Here is a 15,791-nt window from a genome sequence, read left to right on the forward strand (position 1 = left end):
AGCGTCTGCTAAATGACTTAAATGTAAATCATGCACCGGTAGGAAGGAACATTAACTCAAATTAGTTTGGGAAATGAAAATACAAAAAAAATCCTTTATTTTGAGTACAACAAAGGGAGGGCAAGGTACAGTGAAGTGCAAAATAATCAATGACATTGAACCGCCCATTATTGTTTGATTGCAGTTTAGCTCTGGCTCAGTGGGGCAACCATGGGCTGTTCTGACTGAGTTAGGCCATAGGTGCATCTCAACAGTCTAAATGGACTTCCTCTCCTCACCTTCCATCTCCACGAGAAGGAGCAGGGCTTGTGAATGTGAATGTTCAAATCAGTGCAGATGAGAGGAAGGAGGACAAGTCAGAATATTGAGCTGCACCATAAGTAGGATGAGCCAGGCAAGATAAGCTGTGGTACTCTTACTAGAGCGCCAGTATTCAGGCTGCCTGGTCTGCAGCTGGGAGAGGTGGTAGGAATGAGAGCTGGTGCATCACATGGGACAATCATAGATATGGATGGCCCTGTCATCTCCAACAGATACGATCTTGGAACCTGTGCCGTTGTATTTCACACTCCACACCTAGGGGGGGAGGGGGGGGGCAGACGACAAGACTTGAACAACATGCAAGGTAGCAGTTAAGTGTAAAAACAGTGGCAGAGTTGGAAAAACACATGTCAGTTAAAATACTCTGTAGGCATTTCGAAACCAATTCAGAATGCAGGTGTACGACTGTACCATCAAATGTAGTCAGATAATATTTCAGATATTACTATTCTGTAAAAAAAATGTTTTTAAATGCACCCCTTGAAATGATTAAATGATGGTGGGACAACCATGTGATGTTCTTTCATCAATAATCCATTCGACCTCTGAAAAGCAAGAAGAGCTCCTCTGTCTATTGTGACCAGTCGGAACGAGAGATACTGCTACAAAAGAGAGATGATTTTAAAAATCAACTGCATTTGTCCATATCGTTCTCTTGACTTCCTAGCAGCTTTCATTCAGACAAGAGGCTATAAATGGAAAGCAGACCAGACACTCAACTGCCTCTGATCTCTCCTCAGAGCAATGTCTGTAAATTTGGAGCTTTCTTCCAGAGAAGATTAAGCCTCCCTACAGGCGTCTGGAGTGGAGATCTAACGACAGCTCGGATTATTCAGTCTGCCAACGCTGAGACATAACAGAAACACAGGAGGGAGCATAGTAGGACAACAGCCACTTCAATTCCCATATTCTTTTGAGTGGCCAGCCACTATAACACCGAAGTCAGCAAGAGATGAGTGTACTGTATTGTATATGGCTGTTAGACCCAATAACATTATTAATCCCTTCCCTCATTTTCTTTCTTTTGTGATCAGACTGTAGGTGAAAATAATATGGCGGATTAAGGCTATGAGTCCTGTTCACCCAATCCAGAATATACTATCGAGCATGCACTTTATGGATTGTAAAAAGAGAGGTGCTTTCTAAATAAAAATGTACGGTCCTCAGGACCAATAAAATGTTCCATTAGCTGTTTGGAGTTGACTGAATGTTCTCACCTGGTCCTGATGGTCGAAAAATGTGTTGACACACGCCCTAGAGCTGGCGTCCCAAACCTTCACACTCTTGTCTGATGAACTGAGAGGAGCAAAGACAAAAAAGTAATTTTGTCATCCGAAAAATTCACAACACTTCTTGGCGTCACACCTGTCATTGGTAGTCTGTAGACTCTAGTCCTCAAAATCTGAATGTATGTGAAACAAAAACAACTTGTAGGAACATTTTGGAAATAGGACCTCTTCCTTCTCCCACCATTGACGTTATAACTGATTTTACATAACTGGATTGGTGAAAGATATGCAAGTGACAATCGTTAAATAAATAAATAAAAGGTTTTATTGTCTTTGAATTAGACTTTGGCACCTGCCATTATTAAATCACATCAAATATGACCTGGGAACTTACTATTTAAAACCAAAACAGTTACTGACTTAAGACAAGCACACACACTTTACCTGGACACAAAATGCGTGTCGTCAGGGGAGAAAGCTACGCTGAGGACCCAGGACGCGTGGCCACTCAGAGTGCCTGCCAACTTGGCATGCTGCCTGTAAAACAACATTTTCCAAGTTTTAATCAAATACATACACTATATGAGCAAAAGTATGTGGACACCTGCTCGTCAAACATCTCATTCCAAATCATGGGCATTAATATGGAGTTGGTCCCCCCTTTGCTGCTATAACAGCTTCTACCCTTCTGGGAAGAATTTACTCGAAATCAGTGGTATTCATTGCGCGGCCCCGCATGAGCCCTTAATTTGCGGCTCACTATAATTTTCCTATTTTCCATTCACAAATGATACAATTTCAGTTCCATGCAGGCCTGAATCACATCACTTCGTTGAATATATATATATATTGTACTCTGGACAGCAGATAGATGGCGCAGCTGTTGAAAAGAAAGGCTGAAATAGAACGCAACTGCTCAACTACAGCGACCGACACACACCAGTTTGCTACTAGCTAATTTTGCAGTCTGGTTGACATGGATCGATTTATTGTAAAAAAAGAAACGTAAAACTACTGACAATAAAAATGAGGGGGAAGAGCTGGAGAACATGACAGCTATGAACAAACAACCACCAGGGAAAACCTAGAAAATCAGGAATATGGCGGCAGGGAAATGTAGCTAGCTCACGTGGCTCCAGTGGCTAAGAGAAGGATATGGTCGATTCAAGAAGAAAACAAAATTACAAGAGAAATGGACAGACAAGTATTTTTTTTGTACTGCATGATGGGACCAGCTCTAGGAAGTGTCTTGGTGGTTCCAAACGTCTTCCATTTAAGATCACCACTGTGTTCTTGGAGACCTTCAATGCTGCAGAAATGTTTTGGTACCCTTCCCCAGATCTGTGCTTCAACACAATCCTGTCTCGTTTTTGCTCTGACATGCACCATCAACTGTGGGACCATATATAGACAGGTGTGTGTCTTTCCATCAATTGAATTTACCACAGGTGGACTCTAATCAAGTTGAAGAAACATCTCAAGGATGATCAATGGAAACTGAATACTTAGGGAAATAAGTTGTTTCATTATTTGACAAAAATGTGCAAACATGTATAAAAACCCATTTTTGCTTCTTTATTATGAGGTATTTTGTGTAGATTGATGAGGGGAAAAATGCATTTGATCTATTTTAGAATAAGGCTGTAACAAAATGTGGAAAAAGTTAAGGGGTCTGAATAATTCCCGATGCACTGTATAGTGTATACACTGGCACCACATGTAGCTTTTGGATACATTTTTGGTGATTATCTGGGTCTAGGGTTAAAAGGGGAGGGTATATTACAAAACTTTAGAATTTTACCATTAAACTACCAGAATTTGTCACTGTCAACGCTGTGGGAATTTATCAGGTGACATCTAGTGGCCCTGTTGGGCCCTTCAGATTTCCACAGGTGTCTAATTATCTATTGCCCTCTGTGTGTACTTATCACATGTAAAATAATAAAATATTTTTTAATAAAATAACAAAGTTATAAATTATCATCAACTTAGCGTATACCATTGGTGTTTAATGAGTGTTTCTGCATATTTACACATGTATTTTACTATGTTTTTGTTGTCAGTGTGTTTGCTACAAACTGGTGGCAGTTGTGGAAAAGTTAATTGAAAATAATGCTATTGTTGATTAGATGCTTTTTTCATTTAATTAGGCTATTTTATCTTGAACCATATGGTCTAGCCACTAGAAACTTATGGACAATGTAAAAAATATATAAAGTATAAATTAACAAAAAGGTTACCAAAGATTGCCATATTACTGGTAGCTTTGCAACCATGTGCGTCAATTAATACTTTTTTTCAAATAATTAAATGTTTTCCAAAAAAGGAGCGTGATAGCAACAGCAACACCCAAAATATGAGAATAGGGACTGCTTGGCATCAGACCACTGTTGATGTCTGAAAAGATCTGACAGACTTTGGGGTGATTTTAGGGTGAGCCATCACTGGAAGTCAGCGTGGACCTGTGTGACATAATGTAATTTGACATTTCATTTGGATCTCAAAGAGAACCACCAAGATTCTTAAGTTGTTTCAAATATATCCCCAATACTCAATTCATGGATACATTGCCTTGAACACAAAGCAATACAGCCATGCAGTTTTTATTTGTTTGGAACAGTCTGTAGGATTCTTATTCTACACCACAATACCCTAAAATGAGAGCAGGCGAGACAGATGGCCTTTAACTCCCCAGTGAACTTACACGTCATAAATCTTGATGTAGCCATCATCTGAGGCTGTTACTAAGAGCTGTGAGTCTGGAGAGAACGTCAGCGATCTGATAGGCATGGCGTGACCTACAGAGAGGGAGTGGAGAGAGCATGCTTGATTAAAACACACACAGCTGGTCTTCAGTGCTGACAATTCGTGAGAGCTATACACCTTCAATATGAAGACGCTTGACATTATCCATTTTAGATTGAGTCACATAGCAGCCAGTGAAATGTTTTACAAACCAGGTTTCCATACAACCTTTTTATGAGAGTAAAGTACTTAACAAATGTTGACAAAACAAAATAAGCAAAGTTGGGATCGTTTTGTGCCGGTAAAATAAATGTATGCGAGAAATGACAAAAACACCTTTATGTGCAAATATTGATATAATAACCATAGGCGTAAACTTGTAATCACGCAAAGGTATAGTATCCCACTACAACCCAGGAAAGCATGAAGTTTAATAGACTACAGATTAAATTAGTTAGAATGAACTTCACTGGGTGTTGAAAGTGCACAGTGATGTTATTTATTGGAAGGCAGCATCAAGCACAAGGGTCTTATTCTGGTGACATGACGATTGGTGCTTGGCTGTGGGAGAAAGTGGTTGAGGGACAGAGGCCAGAGAATGTACCTTCCAGCGTATGGAGTAGTTTCCCAGTGGCAATGTCAAAGATGTTAATGATTCCATCTATAGCTCCACTGGCCAAGTACTTTCCATCTGGACTCTGGAAAAAAGATAGGGAAAAAATTAAATTCAAGTATTTCTGATTGTTATAAAGCTTGTTTTGAGCAGTTGTATTTGAACGTTTAACAAGATGTTATTGATGTAATCATGTGGAAAATGTGGGATAAAAACTATGAACCACTGCCAGCTGAAGAACTGATTCATTATCAGGGACATTTGATAGGTGCAGCACTGACAATTCTTTAAAGGCTGTGGCTCCCGACTTTTCTCAACCTTTCTTCCCGAGCACTAAAGGTCCCGAAGCTTCTGCGCATGTGCGTAAGATGTTCTACGCATGTTTCTTTACCTCTACTTTACACACATTTGTTGTGTCCTTCCCTTCACATTTCGCACTGTCAATTGTGACTGATAGTTTGAAATAACTACAAAGCATCTCTATACCAACCATTTGATCTCAGTCTCATTGGAATATGGATTTAGATTGAGTTATAGTATCGTTTCGAAGTAGTTGAATGATGTAAAATGAGCGAAATTCAGAGCAGATGGTGTTAAACTGTAGCTAGCCTACTGGTGTATTCTCATCGACGGGGCTGTAGTAGAGCAGGTAGAGAGAGTCAAGTTCCTTGATGTCCACATGACCAAAAAACTATCATGATCCAAACACACGGCCTGGTATGGCAACTCCTCGGCATCCGACTGCAAGGTGCTACAGATGGTAGTACGGCCCAGCACATCACTGGGGCCAAGCTTCCTGCAATCCAGCACTTCTATACCAGGCAGTGTCAGAGGCCCTAAAAATTGTCAGACTGTTCTCTCTGCTGCCGCACAGCAAGCAGTATCGGGGCACCAAGTCTAGGTCCAAAAGGCTCCTACACCCAAGCCATATGACTGCTGAACAGCTAATCAAAGAATGGGCAATGAGTGTCTACATTCAGATTTTTTAAGTCATTTAGAAGACGTTCTTTTCCAGAGCGACTTACAGGAGAGTGCATAAATTTTTCATACTGGTCCCTGTGGGAATCAAACTCACAACCCTGGTGTTGCAAGTGCCATGCTCTACCAACCGAGCCACGTTTCTTTGTGCGATGCAGAGATCTACAGTGGCTAGACCGTGTTTCCCAGATCTAGTTGTCTCCAATCCCTGTATAGGAGATTCCCTCTGGATAACAAGTCTGCTCCCACATTCAATACACCTGGGATGTGAGTAGTGAAAGCAGGTGCGCCCTGCTCCACAGAATAATCTTGACAGTTGGTCTGCGTAGACGGAGAGAGCGTGCCACCCTGACGGTTGTGTGCCACCACAGTCATATTGTCTGCCCTGACAAGGATGTGAGAATTTTGAAGGAAAGGCAGAAAGTGTATCAATGCGAGAAACACTGTCAGCAGTTCGATGTAATTTATACAAGCATGGCGGAGCTGTGGGACCACAATCCGTTTATTACTCTTCCCTCATGACTCACCACCTTCCTCGTTGACACTATACCTAGGGAAGGTTTTCCCTTGAGAGGAGGCAGTGAACTGTTGACTGCCCATCTCTACTGCCAGGGACGTTCCCCTTTGCCTTTGGATGGACTCCCCTACTTCTCCCCCTGGGGAATGAGGTGTGCAAGACCCACCTTCCTTCTTACGAAGTTTGCACTTGTGTTTCATGGTGGTGACAGAAGGCCCAAACAGTTCCTTCGGCACAATAGGAGCATCAAGGAAAACTGCCTTTTCCTTGTCCAATAGGCTGGACAAGTTGAGCCGCAGGGCTCCCCCTCGCACCATCACAAGGTTCACCCACAGACTTGGATTGCGCCTCTGCATGCTCAGAGGTTGAGAACTACAGCGATACAGATCTTGTCGCATTGGTCTTGGCTGAAATACTTTCAGCGTTGGGTTGCTGACCTTCACCTGTGTCCACAACAGCACCGCAGATGGCCAGAAGTAAGAACGTTGTGTTCAATGCCCATATTGAATGTGCTGCAGCCACATAGACCTTTTAGAATATGAAGGTGGTGAAGCACTCAGTCTTCCCAGAGAGAGCAGTGCCGATCATAGACGAGGCACTGGGGTTCAGGTGGCTAGCCAGTGACGGCCATGGCCCACCTCCTCCATGCCCTGGGTGTCCATGGCAACAAAGAGTCTGGTTTGGATCTTGCTGGAGAGGGGCTTGTCCAAATTATGTTTGGCTTCAGCCACATATGCAGGAACAGCTGAGAGGAGTCATTTCCCCACGATGGTTTGTGAGGGGAGTTTCCTTCAACGCTGCCACCACCCACGGTTGCGGGCCAGTTGTAACAGAACCTGGTCGCTGCCCATTTACAGACATCGATCAGCCCAAAGTTCACGAAGTCGGAAGAGGGCCTTGAGCAGTGGATTTGAGTTTCCTCTTCCTCCTCATCAATTTGGAGTATTACTTTGTCGATATGGAGGTTCTGTTTTGATAGTGATTCGAGGGCTCCATATTACATACTCTACCCTCGAGAGGATGCTATGTGGGTTAGCCTCACATAGTGACGCGTTTTGTTTGGGATTTGCTCTGTGCACTCGCCAGTGAAGGGAGTTAGCAGGCCGTGCCCGCAGAACCCGGGATTAGCGGGTGATGCCGCAGCGTGCTCAAAACCAAAGCAGGCAGCACACGGGGGTGTGTATCATTGCCCGCTATTGTCGCCCGACATTGGTACGGGTGTGAAAGTTCTTGGATGGGGGCAGGAGGCCGGCTAGGTTCTCCCTGTGCAAGGGTAGCAGGCTCAATGGCTCCGAGGAATATGATTCCTCAAGCAAAGTGTGTGCTAGGTAGTGTTTGCCTTGTGGCTAATAGCCTAGCTAGTTAGCACACTTTACTTGAGGAAGTACATGCTTTTTTTGTCTCTCCACGAACTGTTTGTCTCTCGAGCATCGGGCTGTGAAGCTACGGCCTTGAGAGTGTGTTGTGATAAACGACAGAGGAGAACTAGCAATTCTACCGTTGCAGGTAGAAAAGCTAGTATGTGCAGCTAGCCTTGCGGTGAGTTAGACGGGTTAGCGCCTTGCGGCGAGAGCTAACAAAGTCTCTACAGCTAGCCGTGTGGCACTGATAGGAATTTCATGAATAATGACTAAACAATATCTACATTTAAATATAACTATAACTAATTAAACTCTACCCTGTTTTATTATAGCTGATTAATAAAGTTAGTTCATATGGAAGGGATTATGTAGCATGAACAAGGAGTAATTAAACATAATAAACACCATTCCAACTAGGTTGGGAAGAAATGGGTTAAGTAAGCAAAAAGGATCATTAACCTGTTTGAACAGACTCAACTTTAACTCTGGAGCGTTTAGATAAGACAGCGAGAGCCTCCCTAGGTTTTCCGTTATCTGGAACTGTCTGCTGAATAGTGATTGATAATGGTGAGACTTCAGAAGTTAATCTTGATATAGTGTGTGTGAGGATAGTGCACTAGTGGGTTGAAATGAACTTTTGAACCTGCTTTGTCTTGGTCGAGAGGAGATTCATTCTATAACTAATGACGTCATATTTTGTATATAAACTGTTGTTCGTGGTTTTATGGCAGCGTGCTCCGAGAATAAATACTATTATCTAATTTTGATAAGACTATTTTATGCAAATAAGAATCTTACAAATTCTTAGAAACAGAGTGATTTTAATTAATGAACACATATAGGAATTATGAAATTCCGTTGACAGGCACTAGCTAAATGGAGACTGACGAGTAGAAAATGTATTCTACTCGAAGCAAAATGTACCTTTCGGTCAGCACTCAACACTATCAACTAGGGATGCACGATATATCGGTGAACATATCCGAATCGGCCAATATTAGCTCAAAAATGCCAACGTCAACACAAGGTCTAGTTTAACGCCGATGTGAAAACCGATGTCAAAGCTGTCCTATATAACGTAGGTACATGACGCAATGACACCACGTAAAATTTTGCGCTACACTGGCAACACAGCATTCCTAACCCACAATACCTGCTGTGTGGATTGAGCAGTCAACCACGACCAGCAGTGATTTGAAAGAGTAAGAACATTTCAGCGAGACACCGCAAAGGCGAAATCCATTAACGCCAAGATAATGGGATTCATTGCCGTTGGCAAGCAACCGTTCTCTGTCGTGAGTGATGTTGGCCTTCGCCGACTGGTCGAGCACCGGTACACAATATCAAGTGCGCTATTTTTCAGATGTTGCCCTACCAGAGTTACACAGTAATAGCGTCACTGCTATTAGCTTCACGGCTGACATTTGCACCAGCGATATCAGCCCCATGAGCATGCTGAGTCTTGACAGCACAGTGGGTCGTCGAGGATTGCATGCTCATGATTGTGCTGGTTGTCATACCGCTGCTGCCATTTCAATGGCATTTGAGAACATGTTTGAAACATGAAAACACTAGCTAGCTCCATTCGAACAACTGACTGGAGAAATAAGCTCATCAACTGCGTCTGCAGCAGACATGATACCCTCGGTCATGGCATTGAAACGCCTGCTCAACAACACTGCTGATACAGGCTGTGAACAAGCAATTCGGTGGCATTCTCTCTTTAATGTGTCGCCACCATGCTCGATGCAATGTAAAAGGACCGCTACTTCGATGCAGACAAGAAACAGGGTTTATGTGAAATGTTACATACACAGCTGGACAAAATGGAAACGGACACACTGACAGTGGGCACCGAGGAAGAGAGGCCACGGACAGAGCTGAAACTTCCCTGCTTGACATGTATGATGAAATCCTGGTTGAGAACAAAACGACTGAACAAATAAACAACAAAACAGGAAGTGAAATAAATGGCTTTTGATTATGTTTTACTGGTAATGGCAACTTAAGTAAATGCCAACAAAATAACGTTTTGGTCAGTATGGTGTGTGTGTACTATTTAACTGTACGAGAATGCTTAAAAGGCAGCAAAAATTTGAAATATGTTGGTTTAGCTTTTTTAGCAAGAAAATATTGAATATCGGTATTGGCCAAACATTTCATATTGGTGCATCACTACAATCAACAGGAGCAAATGTCCTACATACATCAGCATTACCCTCACGGTTTGCCTGAGAACAGTTCAGTAGGAAGACAGGAATCTAGTCGTTCTGAGGAGAGCTTTTAGTGAACACAGTCACTTCCTCAAAGAAGTCGTGAAAATGACCAGTTGGCGGGAGAGTGGCTCTCTTCATGTAAGAGGGGCTCACCTCATTCCCCACAGTACCTGTTCCGACAGATGCTGTGTGATTGGATACTTCAAGCTTGTGACCCGCCCTAAGGCGTATCCCCATAAGTGACACACCGAAACAAGTATTAGAAATATAACTGCATTCCCAGAGATGTTCTATACTTAAGTCAACATAACTCATAACGACCAGCCTGTGTTGGGTGTAGTGCATTTACAGAGATGCGCATTAAGTCATTTTCACAAATTGCTCTCCCAGAGTGCAAATGGAGAGCCCTTATGCTAATTGTACGTGTGTATGGTGTTATTCTTTTAAAAAGGCCCAGTGCTGTCAAAATAGATGTTCCTGTTTTATGTTGTTGAAACTAGCAAACACTGTAAAAGTGTGAAAAATGTGTGTGGAGACCTATAAAATGTATTTTGAGTGAACACTTGTTCCACTGTAATAATCAGTAAAATGTCCCACAATAAATATTCAATCTTGATTGTTTCTTACGTAGGCTATACTCAGAATGAATTTCCCTCTGGTGTCCAAAGAGTACTCCTTCTTGCCGCTTTCAACCCCAAAGATGTTGACCTTTCCAAGATGGCTTCCTGTGGCAATGTATTTGGAGTCTGGGGAGAAGGCTACTGTCCATGCATCAACTGGAATGAGACAAAATACCCTTCATTACATTACTGAATACAGAAAACCAGAGAGAGAAAACATAAGGGTGACATCGAAGCCCACAGAAGTAAAAGCCAGGACATTTCTGCGCTACTTAGTTTCTCCTTAAGCCGTTCTATTGGAACGACACGAGAAACAGAATAAAGGTGTAATCCTGGGTGACCCTTGAGGGTACTGTACAGTGTGAACAGCACTTAAGTAAAGAAAATACTTTAAGGTACTACTTAAGTAGTTTTTTGGGGTATCTGTACTGTATTATTTATATTTTGGAAAACTTTTACTTCACTACATTCCTAAAGAAAAAAAACAAACATTTTTACTCCATACATTCTCTGACACCCAAAAGTACTCGTTACATTTTAAATGCTTAGCAGGACAGAAAAATGGTCCAATTCACGCACTTAAAAGAGACCATCCCTGGTTATCCCTACTGGCTGATCTGGCGGACTCACTAAACAGAAGTTTTGTTTTGGAAAGGGGATACCTAGTCAGTTGTACAACTGAATGCGTTCAACTGAAATGTGTCTACCGCATTTAACCCAACCTCTCAATCAGAGAGAGGAGCGGAGGGCTGCCACCACTGGTGAACAGTCACAATGTTAGTCAGCTCAGCAGGCTTTATAACCAATTTATTGAGTTATAACTCCTATGGCTCTGGCCTGAACTACAATTAGTCAACAACTAAACAAATCACACACAACTGCAGAGGGGAATATGTCTTGTGTCAATAGCTTTGGCTGCAAGTTTGTCGGTCGTGGTCACTCAGTTGAGCCATGTGAGCCTTGTACAGGGTGGCAGCTTGACAAAACCTGACCCTATGAACCACATTTGAGCATAGTACTTCATCTTCAATGTTGAAGATCAGGGTTGGGGTCAATCCCAAATCATGAAAAAAAATAACTGAATGGGCTTTTTCAATTGATGGAGTTTACATTAATTTCCTGAATGAAAATCGCATTGTCCCCAGCCTTTGCTGCTACACATGCCCTCGCCGGACATAATGTGGCTGAAAAGCCACCAGACAATGTCCTACCTGGGCCCGCATCCATGGACTTGATCTGCTTGCCGAACTCAAGGTCCCAGAGGCGTATGTGGGCATCCAGCGAGCTGGAGGCTGCTATGGCTCCGTTGGGACTGACGTCCACTGAGACTATACCCAGCTGGTGGCCCTCCAGGGTCCACTGCAGCTCCAGCTTTTCGTCTGACCTGAGTGGCAAGAGCGAGAACAGAGCAGTCAACTTAGTGTAGACCGACCGTACTGGCTCAATTCAATTGGATTCAAAATATGCAGTGTATTACCATTTCCAGACTTTCACCATGTCGTCCAGAGAGCCAGTGACTATTGTCTCCAATCCATCCCGCTCACTTCTACCCCACGCAGCAGTCCAGATGGCATCGTCGTGGGCTGTGGGCAAACACACATATTAGACACACCAAAAATGGAATTACAAGGTGTCAAATGACATTCCATTTGAAGGAAAATATGAATATCAATATGTAATGAGTCTGTAACAATATTGAGGATGAATTAAGACAAAACTCACCATGTTCTTGCTTGAACAGAATACTGTACTGGAAAGAAAATAAATTGTTATTGAATCACGCACAGGTAGCTTTCACAACTCATTATGTGATCACCTTACATGGCTTCCCCCTACCTGAAACAGAATCTGGGTTTACAGGAGACATTGAATATGGCGATTATTTTAAGCCCAGGCAGCTGCCATTCACCAGCTTAAAAATTCACTCAGTACTTACAAAATAATGGAGTTTCGCTAAGCAACTATTGTCCTTACTGCCGGTGTTCTTCAAAAACAAGGTCTAAATCCACCGCCAATAAAATCACTCATTACTGCCATTACTGATCCAGCAGCAGGAAAGGTCTGATTTTATCCAGAGAGGAAGAGGCAAAGCCAAAATAAGCCCAATGCGTTTCTATAGCCTTCACGCTTTTGGGACAACAACTCATTGTTAGGGCGGAGACATGCGCATCAACACATATATACATGCAGACATTTGCAGTACCAGTCAAAAGTTTAGACACCTACTCATTCCAGGGTTTTTCATTGCACAAATGAATAACCTCAACCAAATTCCAAAGACTGGTGACATCCAGTGGAAGCGGTAGGAACTGAAAACAAGTTCCTAAGAAATATCGTTTCCCAATGAGAACTCAGTGAACAGACAGAGACCTCAAAAAAAAAATCTGAACGGTTAGTCCTCGGGGTTTTGCCTGCTACATAACTTCTGTTATACTCACAGACATGATTCAAACAGTTTTAGAAACTTCAGAGTGTTTTCTATCCAAATCTACTAATAATATGCATATCTTATATTCTTGGCATGAGTAGCAGGAAGTTGAAATTGGGCACGCTATTTATCCAAAAGTGAAAATGCTGCCCCCTATACCTTAAGAAGTTAATGAGATCCCAAAACAACAACCGAGCTGACAATTGTTCTTTAAGTACCCACGGACCCTTCCAACTGTTCGGATTACAGAAATATATTTTGATGTTACCGTACTGCAACTCTCACTCTGTTGTAACAAAGGGATTTTTTACTTCAATTTCTGCAGAGTGGGAGAGAGTGTTTTCAGTATTTACAACAGTCATGAAACGGCCAACTTCACCACTCCCCCTCTGCGGGAGAGAGAGAGAGGGCGATGTAGAGCAGAACCACTGTAACCCGAATCTTCAGATCTTCACAGGAGAGTCATGACACTTGTTAAAAGTTATTTTGTGGAATTTCTTTCCTTCTTAATGCGTTTGAGCCAATCAGTTGTGTTGTGACAAGGTAGGGGTAGTATACAGAAGATAGCCCTATTTGGTAAAAGACCAAGTCCATATTATGGCAAGAACAGCTCAAATAGGCAAGGAGAAACAACAGTCCATCACTACTTTAAGACATGAAGGTCAGACAATCCGGAAAATTAATAACTTCAAAACTTTTTGAGTAGGCAACATTTCTGGGATCTTTTATTTCTGCATTTCACATGTTGTGTTCATATTTTTGTTCAGTGTAGCTTCTTCCGGTTTGACGCAGTCCAAGACAGGCACTACGTAATCATATTTTATGGTGAATAACATAGCTATGTCAGCTATTAGTCTACTATAGCGTAAGTCGGCTTGTTTAGTTACCATTTCGCCCTCCCTGCTCCCCATGTCACGCGCTCACAGTAGGGCCAATCCCTGTCTGCTAGAACTGCACCTTTCTCCCTCCTCTCATGCTTTAACAGCTCTGGTTGATAAAAAGTAGCTTAAAATTACTTTTCTGCAGCTTCCCTTACTTGGATCGGATCAGACCAAGTCTAGATCTGACCAGGTCAATATGTAACGAGACTAGTTGTATTCATTCGGGTCCACTTGGAATGGGTCTCTATATTTAAAAACAAATATTTAGGCATATCAGGTCCGAGTGGGAATGCCCCGGGTTCATTTCAGAACGGATCCAAAACTCTTATCCTCAGCATCATTCAGACGGAGATAACATTCCAATTAGTCAATGGGTATTGTTGGAATGCAAGCCGCATATCCTGAGTGCCCGATGATGTAGAATTTGAAACTTATCACCACACAGCCCCAACAGTCATACAGGAAGGATACTGGCCTTGTCGCTGCATCTATCCTAGAATTGTGAGTCTATCCCAAAATTGTGCAGCTACCTGGACAGCTAACTTCCATTAAATGGTATTATGGCAGCCATATTGGATTTAAGGCTAAATCCATGATGGTCCTAAAGAGAATCTGTGGCAAGTTACCTTGGACACAAATTCTGATGTCAGAGCCCACTGTGGCTAGATTATACTAGCCACAACAATAAAAAAACATGTAACTGCATGCATCTTTGTCAGATAGGATGATACAGCACTGAACGAGAGCAAATTTGACTTGGAAAGTTGTCTATTATATTATCTACCAAAAAGTAAAGCTTACTTTCTTCATAAATATTCAATGACTTTTGCAGTACAATATTTTTACACAACCATCTATTTCATAAATGGGCGACATTAGGGATGTGAAAAAACATGGATGTGTTTTGTTCTACCTCGGGTAGGGAGGGGTATCTCACTAGCATATGTTGACACTATTAAACTTGAAATGCTGGTGAATGGCTGCTTCATGGCTTAAAATGAGAACCGCCATATTCAACGTCTTCTGTAAATCCAGATTTTGGTTCACCCCCAAACAGAGACTTACTGAGAGAATGAATGAACCTGACTGAATGTCTGAAACAGACACACTCACGTTGATTCCAGCACGCCTGTATGTTTCTTACTCGCAAGATTAGCCAATCAGCTAACTGTTAGCTAGCTACCTAAAACAACAGAACATTACAGACCTAGGAAGTAACGTTAGCATGCTACTAACCTTGGCTTTGGCTAACGTTAGCTAATTATTTCACTTACTTGAGTGCTCATAGTTGTTCGTTAAATCTTGCAAGTAGTTTTACGTCCTGAAAGTCAAATAATTCACATAACGTTAGCTAAGTAAAGTTAGCTAGCTAAATAGCTATTTCTCTACCTGGTAAAGCTAGCTAACGTTATAGCTACTCCAGAAATGCAGAAAAAAATATAATAAACTAGAACACCTGGATATAGCTGAAAGATGCATATTAATTCGTGATGTTACGTTTGATACTGGAGCACCAAGGCAAGCGTCGAAATCACGAAGCAGCCAACGTCGAAGCGCAGTTCTTCTTCTTCGGTGGGGTTTATCGGCGGTTGGTATCCAACGTTATGGTGCATTACCGCTACGTACTGTACTGGAGTGTGGGCCAGAGTCAGGGAGAAACTAAATCTTACCTGCCAGCCCCGATGCTATTAAAAAACAAAACAAATATTTGAGACTATATCTAATGACGTTCTACTGAATATACTCTTTAAACTAATTTCCCGTGCCCCCTTTTTTTAAACCACGTTGCAAAATGCGATATCCCACTACTTCTCCTTCTTCTGACTTGCCTAGTTAAATTTAAAGGTTACATTTATTGGCAGACTCACACTTAAGGTCTATT

At 42.1% G+C, this 15,791-nt stretch overlaps 1 protein-coding gene across 2 annotated transcripts; it reads right to left on the reverse strand.

Annotated features, from left to right (window-relative positions):
* Window positions 1-80: 80 nt before the first annotated feature.
* skic8 (SKI8 subunit of superkiller complex) lies at window positions 81-15,495 on the reverse strand. 2 transcript variants are annotated; one of them, XM_029668725.2, is made up of 11 exons: window positions 15,407-15,495; window positions 15,184-15,230; window positions 12,323-12,350; window positions 12,078-12,183; window positions 11,812-11,984; window positions 10,608-10,756; window positions 4,900-4,993; window positions 4,255-4,348; window positions 1,995-2,087; window positions 1,539-1,617; window positions 81-576 (listed from the first exon to the last, which is right to left on the reverse strand). In XM_029668725.2, the coding sequence occupies exons 2-11, from the start codon at window positions 15,193-15,195 to the stop codon at window positions 487-489; spliced, it is 918 nt and encodes a 305-aa protein (XP_029524585.1). In that variant the 5' UTR covers window positions 15,196-15,230; window positions 15,407-15,495; the 3' UTR covers window positions 81-486. The 2 variants fall into 2 exon arrangements, with proteins under 2 accessions (XP_029524585.1, XP_029524586.1); XM_029668726.2 differs by having other exon boundaries at window positions 15,366-15,454.
* Between the last annotated feature and the right edge of the window lie 296 nt (window positions 15,496-15,791).

Source organism: Oncorhynchus nerka, linkage group LG9a, assembly GCF_034236695.1.
Source record: "Oncorhynchus nerka isolate Pitt River linkage group LG9a, Oner_Uvic_2.0, whole genome shotgun sequence".
NCBI classification, from domain to species: domain Eukaryota; kingdom Metazoa; phylum Chordata; class Actinopteri; order Salmoniformes; family Salmonidae; genus Oncorhynchus; species Oncorhynchus nerka.